General features: G+C 46.8%; 1 protein-coding gene across 3 annotated transcripts in view; it reads right to left on the bottom strand.

Moving 5' to 3' along the window:
• Positions 1–2,261: 2,261 nt before the first annotated feature.
• The window catches only part of ELAPOR1 (endosome-lysosome associated apoptosis and autophagy regulator 1), a 74,691-nt gene continuing 62,182 nt past the window's right edge, over positions 2,262–14,770 (bottom strand). The window contains exons 11-22 of one of the 3 annotated variants that reach the window (XM_045546700.1): positions 14,533–14,623; positions 12,659–12,764; positions 12,270–12,407; positions 10,691–10,954; positions 9,156–9,329; positions 6,910–7,090; positions 6,511–6,607; positions 5,928–6,029; positions 4,639–4,765; positions 4,381–4,559; positions 3,687–3,852; positions 2,262–2,589 (exon numbers count right to left, since the gene is read on the bottom strand). In XM_045546700.1, the coding sequence (XP_045402656.1) occupies positions 2,548–2,589; positions 3,687–3,852; positions 4,381–4,559; positions 4,639–4,765; positions 5,928–6,029; positions 6,511–6,607; positions 6,910–7,090; positions 9,156–9,329; positions 10,691–10,954; positions 12,270–12,407; positions 12,659–12,764; positions 14,533–14,623 (1,667 nt within the window). In that variant the 3' untranslated portion in view covers positions 2,262–2,547. The remainder of the gene's footprint in view (positions 2,590–3,686; positions 3,853–4,380; positions 4,560–4,638; positions 4,766–5,927; positions 6,030–6,510; positions 6,608–6,909; positions 7,091–9,155; positions 9,330–10,690; positions 10,955–12,269; positions 12,408–12,658; positions 12,765–14,532; positions 14,624–14,770) is intronic. The other 2 variants (XM_045546699.1, XM_045546701.1) reach the window with 2 other exon arrangements.

Raw genomic sequence — 14,770 nt, 5'->3', positions numbered from 1 at the left:
TACAAAGTCTCTGTTGTATAAATATAGTCAGTCTTATCTTTAATGTAGAGGCAGACAGAAAAAAAAAGTTTTGTTGGCATAAAAAACTCCCTGATCCTTGGATACACCACAATCTTCATTTGTATTCCCAGCCAAATACAGGTGATGACTACAGGATGAGAGTTACTTGTATGTTCTAGGACTCTAAGTAACCAAATGGGGTTTAAACATTTTATCTCCTGAGCCACACTCCCTCCACCAACAGCCTGTGCAAACCACTGTAGCCCTGGGTCAAGGGCTTTCTCCCATAGAAAATCGAACATGTCTGTGTTCTAAAATGGATGCAGAACTCTGTGAGTATAGTAAAAGCCTTTGAATTGTAGGTTTTAAATGGGTAAATTGAGTGATTTGTGAATTATATCTCAATAAAGTTGTTAAAAAAGAAATCTGACTTGTCTGAGTTGCAAGTAGTAGCGTAACTCAGGAGCTCCTGACAAGGTCAAGGGCAGACCTGTAGAAGTCAGCCCAGTAAAGGGTAGCAGAGAAGAGATCCTTAAGGTATTATGACTAAATCAGAGGAGTCAGAATAAAGAAGTCAAATGGGTATTTTTTTCCTACTGTTTCCAGAATAGTCTAAGGACCTTCTGTGGCCTTTGTCACAAAAGAAAATTATTCAGTGAGAAGGCAGATGCCCAGGTGTCGCTGAGGCTACAGAAGACTTTGGGCCGGAGCTCAGGAGCTACGTATCTGCATCTACTGGGGGAAATTCCTACCTGGACACAGGTTCTGAAAGCCTGACTCCCACAAAAGGGGAGATAATTTGCATAACCCAAACAAAAGCTTCTAGATTCATTGAACCAAAGGGACTCCCTGCTATCACCAATGCTGTTGATGGCCAGAAGTCACGGCACAGCTCCAGTTCTCACTGGCTCTTGTAAGAGCATTGCCAGGGCAGCAGTGGCTATTCAGATGAGCAAACTATTTTGTGGCAGACAAACCATGTGGAAATGCCATCTCCTTTATCTACCATCTAGTCAGCAAATGGTCACTAGAGAAGGGGCACAGGCACGAACCATAGGCAACTGGGTTTGACCAAGGATGGTCATCCCAGCCTGATAGTGAGGGAGGGAGAATTGCCAGTGGTAGAAGGAAGAAGGTAATTTAAAGTCTTGCTCTGGTTTGATCATTCTAAGGTACCTAAAGTTCACCAATTATAGTTGGGATAAAAGTGGGGGAAAGGGGCACAAAGAACACCCACTCTACTCACCTTTCAAAAGGGATATTGCCAGAAATTAGGACCAGATGTCTTTTTAGTTTTTTAGCACACAAAGGAAATGAGAATTTGAAAAAGGGAAGGAAAAGGGCTTGAGAGAGAAATATCCCAGTTTGGTGAATACCTTGTTAAACTCTCCTAGCCTTCCCTCCATGAAGACCGGTCTGATTCTGCCGCTAGGGGGTGGGCCTGGGATTCAACTCATTTTTAGACCAGCCTAGACATTATTTATTCTGTGGCTGAGCAGGTGAGTTAAGCTTAGAAGCAGACATCATGGCCACCTCAGGCCCATGCCATTGTGGGCTCGATCCCCCAGGATGGCCCCGTTAAAACCTGGCCTCCATGTGCTCTTTTGAAAGAAGATACCCCTGGCCAAGCCTCTAGGACAGGGGCGCTCAAGGATGGGGAATTTTCCTCACTGGTAGGGGTTTGCCCTCTCTGTGGGTAAAAGCCAACAGAGGATAAAACTAGAGCATCTGGGTTTGGAGCTTACCTGGTTCTCTTTATTGTCACAGGGAGACAGTGGGAGGTGAAAAGAAAATCGGCAGAACAGACCCCCCAGTGCTTTGGGCATTTTCTTCATGAACTTTTTCCTTTGGCTTCAGTGAGAATATTTATCACTTTCTAAGAGAAGGGAATGAGGTATCCAGTTTAAAAAACAAAAAACCCTTAGTGCCTCTCTTGTGCTTACCCAGCCTTCCTCACCTTGCCCTCAGACTACCCGTTCCTCTCAGTTTGAGCTGGCTATCCAGGAGAAGTGAATCCAGGCCACCATGAACACTGTCCATCAGGGAACCCCGATCCCCCCACCAGCCTCTCTCCCAAAGAGATCATGAGCTGAGGGCATAACGGTCAGCAAAACGCCCAGATGTTTCTGCCCTTAAATAAGAAGACAGAGGAAATAGTCTCTACACTTAGCAGAGAATTCGGAACTATAAGAATTTTGGTCAGACAAAGCTATGGCTCTGGCGGATGGGCCATTTTGGGAAACAAAATGCAAGCATGGGAATAATTTACAACCAAAGTGTGGGTATATTTGGCAGGTTTGAGGCAAGCAGAAAGGAGGGTTTGGGTACTCTATAAAAAAACCAAATATCTGAAATTCAAAAGTCTTCTGATAAGGCCACAATGAAGAGATTTTCAGCAGTGGGTGTTGCAGGATGCGGACACCCAAATTGCCACAGGCTTGCAAGGTGATGTGCCGAGGTGAGGAGGCAGGTGCGGCAGGCAGTGCCTTTCACAGGTCCATGTCTGGGCCTCCTGAGGATGTCTTCAGCGGCACTGAGTCAAATCCATCAGGAGTCCTCTGAAAGAGAGATGGTGACAGGAGCTGGCTGCTGCACAGGGACAAGTTTGGGGGACAAAGGAGAGAAATGGAAAACAGGTGACAGAAGGAACCCTTATGGAATTCCCGTTTTCAGTGGTTTTGTAGAAACACAGAAATGAGATATCCTCTATTTATCTTGCTCCCTTCAGGGTCAGTCAGAGAATAAGAAAAATCTTAAAAATTCCCTGCTTTGCACCTTTTCTAAATTCTAGAAGTTCCAGATCGACTCAAGAGTCCCAGGGTGAACTGTTCTCCCATTGGTAACAAAAACAAACAAAAAAAATCACAGTCTAAAGAGGCCACGGGAGTCACCCTGGCAGGTCAGCACAAAGGGAACAAGATTCAGCAATCTAAACACCTAGGCGCCATCCTTTCTTCACCACCCCACCTGTACGCTCCTCCCTCTTTCCACCCTCCCCACCCACACCCGTTGGGATGAACTGGTTCAGGGCAGTAGTCAGGTGTGGGCGCTGGCAGAGTGGAGCTGCAGACGGCTGTAGCCCTGGAGGAGTTGCTTGGATGCTCTTTGCTGGCCCCACGCCCAGTGACAGAGTTGTCTGTATTGCATTTAAGAGTTTCACACTCACTTACCCACCCACACAGAGCCAACCCTCCCAGCTCAGAATTGCTCAGTGGTGAATAGCTTAGACTTAGCTATGATTCAGTCCCCAAAGGACCAGGCCCAAACACCTGGGGGACAGCACCCTCCACTGGTCAAAGGAGAGCCCCACTTCTATCAGAAGTTGATCCTAGAGATCACCTCTTCCCCCTTCCAAAAAAAAAAAAAAAAAAAAAGCGGGAGAGGGTAATTCTTATAACATGGATGGTTCAATACTCCATCTGGAAGTTAAAAGGGCCAAACAGTTCACCAACTGCAGTGCATGTTGGAAGAGAAGGAGCTTGGTCAAGAGCAGCCTTGGGCCCCAGGGGAAAGAGTATCAGCATCGAAAGGCAGAAGGCAGGATTTTCAGATGGGGAAACAGAATAGTATGGGGAGTGGGGAGTCAAGTCGTGGTCCCTGATCAGCGCGGGACCACTCAGTGTCCTGGCAGCAGTGTCTCCTCTGGCCCTTCCTGCTGACTTCAGTGCACTGGCCGGGCCCCTTACCTTGGAGGTAAATGATTTGATCTTCCCAAAGAGCGACTTCTTGCTAGTAAAGATAAGGTCATCCTCTACATCCTCGCCTTCCATGATGGCACAGCTGTCAGCTGCTGGCAGGTCACAGTCCTTGAGGGTAGCATTCATCACCAGCTTGGAGTACTTGTACTCTAGTCTGTGAAACAGGAGGATGGGAAAGACAAGACACTGAAATGCGGGAATAAGGGGAAAGAGGGAGAGAGACTGGGTTATAAACAGATACTACTCCCATGCCATGGGGAAGGAAACTGAAGCATGGCAAAATGGTGTTACGCCTGGTGTATAAAAGGAATCTTAGCTCCCATTTCAGTGATCTTTTCTCCTTAAGGATGATTGTTTCTCTGATCTCAAAGCTTAGTAGAATATTGAAATCATAAAGTCATTATTTGTATTGTAAATAATAACAACAAATTAAGGCTACTCTTTGCTTTTCCTCTGAGCATCTAACAGCCATTTATAGACTGCCACGTGGTACCATCCCTGTTCAGGAGTCAGGATAACCAAGGCATACACTGGATAAGTGTGGCTCAACAGGTCTCTGGCCAGAGTCACAGGGTCTGTGGCCAACTCCAGAGAAAAGCCCCATTAATTTATACTCTCAGATGTTCTCCCTGCTCAATAATCCAACCCTGTTCATCCCCAATTCCAATTCCCCATCATGTACTTTTGATTCTTTTTCCAGAAGTAGCAGGTCAAGACTGTGAGCAGGATGGCAGTACAGGTGCCCGCAGAGATGCCCACTTTCAGCCAGAAATCTATCGTTTTGCAGATGGTGACTCTCTGCTCAGGCAGAGAGATGCCACCGGAGCATAGCTTTGGTTCTCGCCACACATAAGTAGTCTTCTGTTGGGGAGAAAAACAAGAAACTCAGATTTCACCTTCCCTTTTCTCCTGGGACGTCCCGAATCACAGGGAAACCTACCTGGATCCCAGCCACACAGCTGCTGACGATGGCGTGGTAGTCAGCCACTGAGCACAGCGGGCAAGCGGCCACGCTCTCCCATAGGAAGTGGAAGTTGCAGCCATCACACGTCCCATCGGAGCACGTGCTAGCAAAGCAGAAAGGAGGCCTGAGCTCTACTCGCTGGACCAGTGGGGGAGGTCCGGTTGGAGGCCTGTTGTCTCATGGCTTGCCTGATGCATCCTCTCCCTGTCCCAATCGTTAGCCCTACCAGGATCCTTCCAATTAGTCCTTAACACAGGCTTGATCTACGATCTCCCTGATGATAAGAGGCCTTCCCAGTTTCCACTGGGCTCCCCACCCTCTGCCCGTTTATGCTTTTGCTGACATCAGATGAGAGCTGATGTAAAGTGTCTAAGCTCTAGTGTGGCTCCCCATCCATCCCTGAGGTTCCCGTTCTCCCATGGATATGTGACATTTTGCAAATTGCACTTTGATGCAGCATCCTGGGGGTGGGATTGGTCTTGAGGAATGAATTTCAAGTCATGGATATCTGTTATGTACTTTACTGTGACGGTTACAATGGCAAGAACAGTGATTTTACACTTGGATACTACTGCTGGGTCAAGATGCCCTGCTCTGCTCCCCATCTTCCCAATCAGTGTTTGCGTAGGAGCAGCATTTCCCAGGCTGTCTGCCTCAAGGCACTAGTGCCCATCAAGATGTTAGTTGGTGTTATGTGGGAAAAAAAGGGGGTGATGGTGTCCTGTGGTCATATTAGTTTGGAAACTTTCAGTTTAGTACACTAAGTTATTAAACTCAGAATTGGATCTTTCAGTTGCAGAGAGATTCTTAGGATCCCTAAACCTTTACTAATCCTAAAGTCCTAAAGTCTCATTGGTTTCCTCAATTCTCAGAATAACTCCCTGAGGGAACTTATATGATGTCCATTTTACAGATAAGGAAAAAAGAGGCCTAGAGTAGATAAGAAATATATCCATGATAACATAGGTAGTAAATGGAGGAGCTGATTTTCATCTGGCTCTCAGGCAGAGCCACTGGCCACCCTGCTGCACAGCTGCCACTATAATGGTCTGGGAACATGGGGGCAGCTTTGACTCTTCCTTCTGCCCCATTCCTGCCATCTGAAGACTGAGAATTTGAGGCCATGACTATGCCCCTAAGAGCCCATTAAGGGATCTCAAACTCTTTTCCCTTTTGCTCTTTTTCAGTAACCTCTGGCTCTTGGGATAGAATGAGTCCAAAGAAGGGAAACTGTGGCCTTTGTTACATCCCTTTGTAGGGCTTACCTTGGCAGTGACAGACTTCCAGGGGCAGATTTCTGTGGATTGCACCTGACACGGATGGTGGTTGATCTCCCAGAACTGCAGGATTGGGTCACATCATTGGACCTGCAGAGAAAGCCAGCCCCCGTGGGGGAACAAGTCAATCCACCATGTTATCAGAGAGCCACTAAGTACAGCCAACATGGACTGATTCCCTTGCTGGGGAAGTCAAGACTTGGGCTCTAGCCCGACACACAGGGAATGCACAGGCCTTGGTTTACACATGGAGGGTGGGGATCAGCAAGATCTAGTCAAGGAGGAAATGCAACGGTCTAGGAAAGGCACAGCATACACTGGAGGCTCCTGAGGCTGGAAGGGAAGTCCACTGCAGATCATCCAGTATTTCTCTCTGCCTCCAGGACAGACCTGCCCCCAAGAAGCTGGGCTCGGGGAACCCCCAGCCTTTAGCTATCATGCCTAGGCAGATCTGCTAGACCTCAGACATGTCCTGGCTTTATAAGCAGCAGGTGGCTAGAGGGGGGGGGTGTAGCAAAGTTGTGGAGGAGTCTTAGGTTTCACTTGCATTAGCCTGGCCTCTCATCTTCACCTATAAAAGAAGATCACGTCCGGTATTCCCAAGGACTCCGGGTGGAAAAGTTCAGCTGGGGAGGTGATTCCATCCAGAGTCATATCTGTTGTCACCCCTGCCAAATTAGAGCTCCTAATTAGTTCTTAGCTAGCAACCACTTTAATTCTTTCAATACCTTTCAACATCCAACCTCACTTCACCTCATCACATCCCTGAGTGGCTCATGAAAGGATGAACAAAGGTTTGTCAGAGGCCCCAGGGGCACTTGACACACAGGACGGAGTGGAAAACAGGGGTCAGAAGGTTGGGCCCCTCACAGGGTGCCTTTTACCCCCAGCCTGGCGGCCTCACTGTCTTGCGCACCCACACGCACACACGCACCCACGCAAGCAAGGCTGGAGCAGCTGAGTTACTCACCGATAAGTCGGTCAGCGAGGCTGACAGGCTGCGAGGACACCCCAGCCTTGTAGCCTGTCACCTCTGGGGGGATGATGACCGCCTGGCAGACGTAGGCTGCGATGGATTTGGAGAACCCTGACTCACCCTCGGGAATCCGGAGGTCAGTGACATTGTCGGTGCACACGGACATTTTCTTACCCTGGTGGTGGGAGGGGTGTGGGATGTGAGAAAAAAGAAGTGAGAAGTGAATAGTCAGAGAGGAATTCCCAGAAAGGAACAGGGAAAGGTTTTTTTCACATCTAAAAAATTCAGCCTTCCAACAGTATGTTGCAGTGGAATGATTCATCCCAAGTGTAATGACAAAACAGATTTAAATGTTTTTAAAAAGCCAGAAGTAAGGCCTAGGTGCCCCAGTTTTTGGAACTCTGGCCCAAGGTCTCAGTTTTTTTGTTTCTTTGAGTTTGTTTCACCTGAGAGCACTACATAAGCCAGCTGATGATGGTGGCAACTGATTTAGACATCTAACCTACCAGCCCACCAGTTAAGGGTACTTCCTTATCCTAATCAGTTTCCTAGACAGAAACTGAAATATATATCTGATCCTAGAAACCAGTGAAAATTTTTCTGAGGTGGGGTCTTACTATGTTGCCCAGGCTGTTCTCAAACTCCTGGCCTCAAGTGATCCTCCCACCTCAGCCTCCTGAGTAGCTGGGATTACAAGCATGAGTCACCATGCTCAGCAGAAACCAGTGAAATTTATTTGCACATCTGGCCTGGTTCACATCCCTTCTGTTTCTCCCTTGGTGCTGTGATTCTGCCATGTTTGTCTCAGAAGCACTTTCCAAAGACTCCCAAGGGTCAAAAAAGGCCCCATGACCAGCCCTCTCCCTGCCTTGAGGTAGGACATCTAAGGGCAAAAGGAACCCATTCCATTTTTAAACAAACATATCAAGAGAAGGAAGTTTGCTTTTCCTCCAGTCTTGAACCCTCACAGTGTAGAAATCTGGAAGGCAGTGGCAGTTGAGACTTGAACTTTTAAAATAGAGGAAATATCAAGACATTGTTCCTTCAAGAATGTTCAATTTATGGAATATCAATATTTAGCTTGTTTGCTAATATAAAATCATTTAGTCAATATTTTAAATTTAAGTGGACGAAGTAGAACATAAGATTTTCAATGTTCTAAATTTTATTACAAATGGAGCTAAATCTCAGCTTTTTTTCTGTAAGAACTAGATAAAGTGCTTGAGAACAGAAGGAAACCTTTATGTTATGATAAAACACAGAATTATTTTGTCTTTGAACTGAGGATCTATAGCGTGGCAGTACACAGTAAGCATTTCTGAAAAGAATAAAGGAGCAAAGGAAAAAAAAAGACATCATCTCCCCAAATTCCCTGTCTTCACCTCTCTCCATAACTCACTGAATGAAATGTTTGCAACCCGGGGCTTGCATTCATCCTTATTTCGTGAGTTACCACTACCTGTTACTTCTGAGGCTTCGCCTCTCCAAGGACTTCTAAAAACAAGATAGAGACACCTATCTCTAACCCCTCGTAGATGACTTTCTTTCTTGGTATGTTCTCTATATTAACACACATCGGCTTCTTTGCACGCTGCAGAAGGCGGGTAGAAGCTGTGTGATGCAGAGGCCTTAACACCACACAGTCGCAGACTAAAAGCTCAAGACACTTTTTTGGGGGGTTAACATTTGAAATGAACTTTCCAACTGCTAACTGTGGCTTGTTTGCAGTTTAGTCAAGCGCAGTAGGGGTGGGATTACCCTTTACATTTCTGCCTTTGAATTTTGGATCCACAATATTTGCAGCAACGTGAAATGGCTGGTGGTAACAGTCTTTCCTTATCTTAGAAAGTCTTTCATGTTACTTTCTTTTGTACTGTCAGCAAAGACACATGCAGGTGAACTAAAAATAGTTGATTTTATCCAGCCTCTAGAAAGCAAGTGACAGATGCAGTGATTGCTAAAGACTGCTGCTTTAAGGGGGGGAAAGAAATCTTCCTGCATGTTTTCTTTACATACACATCTGGAGGGAATAAAGGTCAGGTGAGAGTAAATGAACATCTTATTTTAAACAGTTTTATTTTCCTAAGTCCTCAGAGAGATTTATAATCATTTAAAACCCCTTTAACCTCTCCAATCCTCTGCTGCCAGGAGGATTTCTAGTTTTCTCCTGCATCTGTCCCTGGCCTGGGATCTCCTGGCTTCCCTCCTCGCTTCTCTGACTGTCAGCTCGCAAACCTTACCTGGTTTCCGCAGAGACTGAAGGTAAAGTGATGGAAATACTTCAGCCCTTTGGAAGTGAAGCTTGACCCTCCAGCCAGAGTGACAGTGTTTGCCAACGTGGAGAAGTTGTAGTTGAAAGTCCTGGCTGGGGTGTTGCGTGTGAAGGTGCAGTCATTGTAGCACAGAGAGTGGATCTGGGGGGGGAGAGAGAGGGTCGGACCAGTTGGGTGGGCAGGGCCTTGAGGGCCCGCAGCAGAGAGAGTAACAGTTTTCTCCCCAGCTTGCTCCAGCCCAAATGGGGTGAAAGAGGAGGAAGAAAGGATGGGGGGTGGGCATGAAAAGCAGTGAAGCAGGCATCAGTGGGATTTATGTACATCTTGCCATTCAATTTTTAGCACATGTATGATGTGCTAAAACCCAAACCTGTTATTTTCCTGTAGGTAGTTCAGTGAAATTTTATAGCCGTCTCCCTGTGCCTAGAGTATAGAACCCTCTCAAGACACAGGATTGCCCTTCTTACTTCCAAGCAGAAGACAATGGGGTACTAACAAAGAGAAGGGTACCCAGGATGGCAGAAGATAAACTACGGGTCTTTCCCCCTCACCCCCTGAACACTGCTCCCTCTTTCTCAGGTTCTCTGCAGGAAAGGGGTTTTACTTCCCATAAACCCATTCCTCACCCTGTTTTAGGGTCCCCATTCAGCAGCAGCCTTATACACCGCCATCCCCTCATGTCGCGGCAGGGGGAGCTCCAGGGGAAGAAGGTTGTGGCAAAAGTCCAGGCTGCCCAAAAGAGGTCGCCAGGGATCTGCGGAACCCTTGCCCTTGTTGCAGAGCTGAACTGAGCTACGTTTGCAAAGCACGCATAAATAATGCCTTACATTGTACCCAGACTCCAGTCGGTTGAAAAAATATATAAAATAATATAAAATAAAAAGATAAAAATAAATAAATAAAGCCTTACGGAGATGTATGTGCGTGTGGTTGAGATCAGTAAAATGCAAACCATTTAAAAGCATCAGTGAATATCTAAGAGCTTTTAGTCATATGTACTTTCTCAGACACAGAAAGTGCACGGGGTCAACAGCGCTGTTTTTCCACTTTAGAAAGGAATCTTTCTACCTGTCAACCTGAGAAGCTGCGGGGATAGAACACAGCAATGCCAGTGAACCATGTGTCCCAGCAAAGGTTCAGTTACCGTCCCAAAGGAGAGGGGGCAAACTGCCATGAGAACAGGCTGGATCGGACTAGGCTGAATTTGAGCCACAGGCCCCACCATTCCCTCCCTTCAGGGCACACATGCCAAATAACCTTCTGGACCAGACAGTCACCGATTTCCCTTACCCATCAACTGAAGATGGGACTGGTCCATGACTGAGCCCTGGACCCTGGAAATCAAGTCCAACTGCTAAGAACTCACCGCCCACAGTCACGACCTGGGAATATCCTAGGGGAGTGCTTGAGGATCAGCCCTTAAACCCCACCCAGGACCCAGCACCCTCTGAGGCCATCCAACCAGAGGGACAAGTTTAGGATGCATGACAGACTGCTGGCACCTTGTTGTTCTTGGTCCCTGGACCGCAGGGCACGCAGGCCTGGACACCATAAGGCTGGTGGGCTTTCAGGATTGTGTTAGGGGGGCAGGAGTGGCAGGTTCCTGAATCTCGGTCAATGTAGTAACCAGCAGGACAAGAGGTGCAGGAGGAGCCTATATTAGAGGCTTCTAGGGCACAGGGACGGCAGTAGGAGGCCACCCCATCCATGACATTGGTGACATTGATAGAGTAGATCTTGGCAACATCATTGGTATACTTCCTGCCCTGGGGACAAGGAAACAAGAGGGAAGAAGGTGAAGGCCTAGTCAGCAGCAACAATGGAGGCCTCTGGAAATAGCAAACTCTTTCTCTCTCTTTCTTTCTTTTTCTTTCTTTCTTTCTTTCTTTCTTTCTTTCTTTCTTTCTTTCTTTCTTTCTTTCTTTCTTTCTTTCTTTCTTTCTTTCTTTTTCTTTCTTTCTTTTTCTTTCTCTCTCCCTCTCTCCCTCTCACTCTCTCTCTCTCTCTCTCTCTCTCTTTCTTTCTTTTTTTTCAAGAGATAGGGTCTCACTATGTTACCGGGGCTGGGGAGCAGTTGCTATTCACAGGCACGATCATGGTATACTACAGCCTCAGACTCCTGGCCTCAAGCAATCCTCCCTCTTCAATCTCCCAAGCAAAGTACTTCTTAATCTTTTATCCTATGATACTCAAGAAAAATCTTAGAAGCATGCTACTCTTTTTATTCACTTAACAGGGGCTCTTTATGTACATTTTGTGCCATTTTAAAATAAGATTGAACCATTTTAAATGATGTATAAAAATATTAAGTACCATGGGGGAAATATGCAGTAGATACTGTCATAGGGAAAAAGCAAGTCTTTTCCTTGTAAAAGAAAAAAAAAAGTGTAGAGAAACAAAGACTATATAGGAGATACTCCAGGTGTTAACTGGATTATCTCTGGGCAGTTGGATTATGGCTGACTTTATTTCTTCTTTTTTGCATATTTCTATTCTCTAAGTTTTCTGCAATGAACTTGTATTACTTTGAGTTAAGAAAATAAAACCAGGCCAGGCAAGGTGGCTCACGCCTGTAATCCTAGTGCTCTGGAAGGCAGAGGCAGAAGGATTGCTTGAGATCAGGAGTTCAAGACCAGCCTAAGCAAGAGCAAGACCCTGTTTCTACCAAAAATAGAAAAAATTAGCCAGGTGTGGTGGCATGCACCTGTAGTCCCAGCTACTTAGGAGGCCGAGGCAGAAGGATTGCTTGAGCCCAGGAGTTTGATGTTGCAGTGAGCTATGATGATGCCTCTGCACTCTAGCTGGGGCAACAGAGTGAGACTCTATCTCAAAAAATAGGACAGGGACTGCAAGGAGAGATAGGTCACTTAAGGTGCTTATATTGGCATCTTCCCAGGAAGTCAATGGCTAAGGCTAGGTGATCCTCAGAGGGCTGGCTTAGACACTTCCCTGCTTGACTCCTTGAGATCCTTCCAACCCTTGGATTCTGGACCTCAGAACTTAGGCTGATGCTAGGCATGCTCCTGGGTCCAGAGGGTCTCTTCTGGGAGTCAGGGGGCTAAGGAAAGGGGAGGAATTTACCGCCTCGTGAAAAGTGGTCCTCTGGAAGGCCCAGGTGAAGCTCATGGTGGCGTTCTCCTCGATGGTGTAGGTATAGGACTGTTTGCCTTTGGACCCTTTCCACGTCTCCACGGGAGTGTTGGTCCTAGAATTCATGCCCTGAACCCAGGACAGACAAGTGAAGAAAGTGCGATGGCTGGAGGTGACGTGGGTGCCCATACTGCTGCCATCCCGGGGCCATCACAGGTGGTCAGACCCATGTTAAACTGTGAAGTCCCTGACGGTCAGCCTGGGCCTTTCCTCTGTGGCATCACTACGAGGGGGTGTCAGTTACACTGATGCGCCAGTGGCGCAGATGGAGCCAAGCCTCCCCCGGAAGCCCCACAGCAGGCAAAGAAAGAAAAACGTACCACCATGAAGTAGAGCTCACAGTTCACGGAACAGATGGTCTCAAAGACAAATGTGATTCTGGCCACCTCTTTATTCTCTGTGTCTGCCATCACCGACTCTGGAGGTCTGTAGGGGCAGAAATTAAAAGTCAGTCCCAGAGGCCAGGCGGTGCTTATTGAAGAGCCCGGACAGCTGCAAAGGGTATACTCAGGGATGGGATTAGGTTCTGAGTACCCTGGAAAGAGTGTGGACTAAGTCCAGTTCTGTCCCCCCCACTATGTAAGTTTGACCTAGCCAAGCCGTAGTTTCCTCATCTGTAAAATGCAGGCGATAATGTATCTTTCTTACCACCCTCCCCTCATTGTGGTGAGATCCAAAGGCATGACAGATGTGGAAGTGCTTTATAAAATGCTATATAACCTCACCCAGGCGCAGTGTGTGTGCCTATAGTCCCATTTACTTAGGAGGCTAAGGCAGGAAAATCACTTGAGTCAGAAGTTCAAGATCACCTTGGGCAACATAGTGAGACCTCATCTCAAAAAAAAAAAAAAATGCTTTATAGCCTCACTAGCAGGGTATGGCCTGCAGACCAGCAGCATGGCCATCTTCAGGAGTTTATTAGAATTGCAGAACTTCAGGCTCCTCCCCAGACCCGCTGAATCAGAATCTGCACGTGAACATAATTCCCAGGTGATTCGTATGTTTTAAGTTTAAGAAGCACTGCTATCATGAGATGTAAGTTGTCTGCATTTACTCAGCAGCTCACTCTCCAGCATAATGGGAGCTTTGCCTGGGTCAAGTGAGCAGAATCTGTGGTATCTTCAGCAAAGTTCTCAGGTTGCTCCTACTTTTGGGAGAAAGAGAGCCATGCGCAAGCGGGCTGGAAGGTTGGGGAGTGAGGCAACACTTTACTACGGTAAGCAGATTTGCAAATTGAGAAGTGCCTTTTGAATGTTATTCAAAAAAAGCCTAAAAGGTTTGCTCACCTTGCAAACACAGGATATATCTGGTCAGCTCTTGGTAATGTGGATTAAGGAAAGGGAAATTGAGTACCTCCCAGGGGTGGAAAGCAGAGACCCCAGGGGAGGGAATGGAGAAAGAAGTCAAACTAGCAATAGAGAAGGCTGTTCAGTGGTTCCCCCTCATCTTCAAAGCACATATGGGCAGAAGAGTTCACTTTGGCTTTGGAAATCCATTTATGGCTTTTATTTTGGCTTCAGTGATTTGCTTGAAGTCTGAAGCCCTCCAGTTCCCACCTCCTCTCTACACAGTTGTCCTAACCAATGAGCTGGAAGAATCATCTCAACCTCAGCTAGTCCTAAATCACAGACTTGTTTTATAGATGAGGGGCCTGAAGCCTGTACAGGCGAAGTGACTTTTCCAAGTTCACAAAGCCAGTAAGTGGCAAAGCTCAAGTGCGTGTCTTCCAGCCCAGTGTACTTTTCCACCATACCACACTGCCAGGAGCAACTTTTTCTTTTAAGTGGCAAACAAATTGCTTGCTGCCCTAGGTCTTCTTGGGATATGGGGACAATTATGACAATAAGAACAACCTCTCTCAATCTTCTTGTACCAAATAAAGATGGATGGACTATGGGCACGTCTAGCCCTATTTTTTAAGGTTTTTTTTTTTTTTTTAATCTTCTCTGTGCTGTGAGGAGGAAGAATTTGAGTAGCACGTGGCCAGCCGATAGGATGAGAGAGCCTGCACAGCACTGAGAAAATGCACGGGCATTTGCTCCACATTGGCCAAACCATTACTGCACCCTCCACTCTGAACTGACAGTGAAAGGAAATTCAGCTCCCGAAGCCCTCTCCTGTACAACATTCGAGTACGTGGGATTTGGGTGTGGCCAAGGTGGCTTGGGCTTCCCCTTGGCCTTGTATTCCTCACCTAAATCCTGGCACAACCAGAGTGAGAATCATGAAGTCATTGTCTGAGGCTCCAACAGCTGTATAAATGTAATCACCAGCCACCTCCCAGCCTGGAAAAGGAGAGGGGAGAGTTAACACCCTGGTGCTCTTGGGTGCAGGGCAAATGTGCACCCAGATGACACCCTGGAAGGGACATATGGCACCATCTTTTGGGGCATCCAGAACCACCGCTGAACACAAACCCATGTTACTTATCG

Source organism: Lemur catta, chromosome 3 (assembly GCF_020740605.2).
Source record: "Lemur catta isolate mLemCat1 chromosome 3, mLemCat1.pri, whole genome shotgun sequence".
NCBI classification, from domain to species: Eukaryota; Metazoa; Chordata; class Mammalia; order Primates; family Lemuridae; genus Lemur; species Lemur catta.
This window is presented reverse-complemented; position numbering and strand designations above follow the sequence as displayed.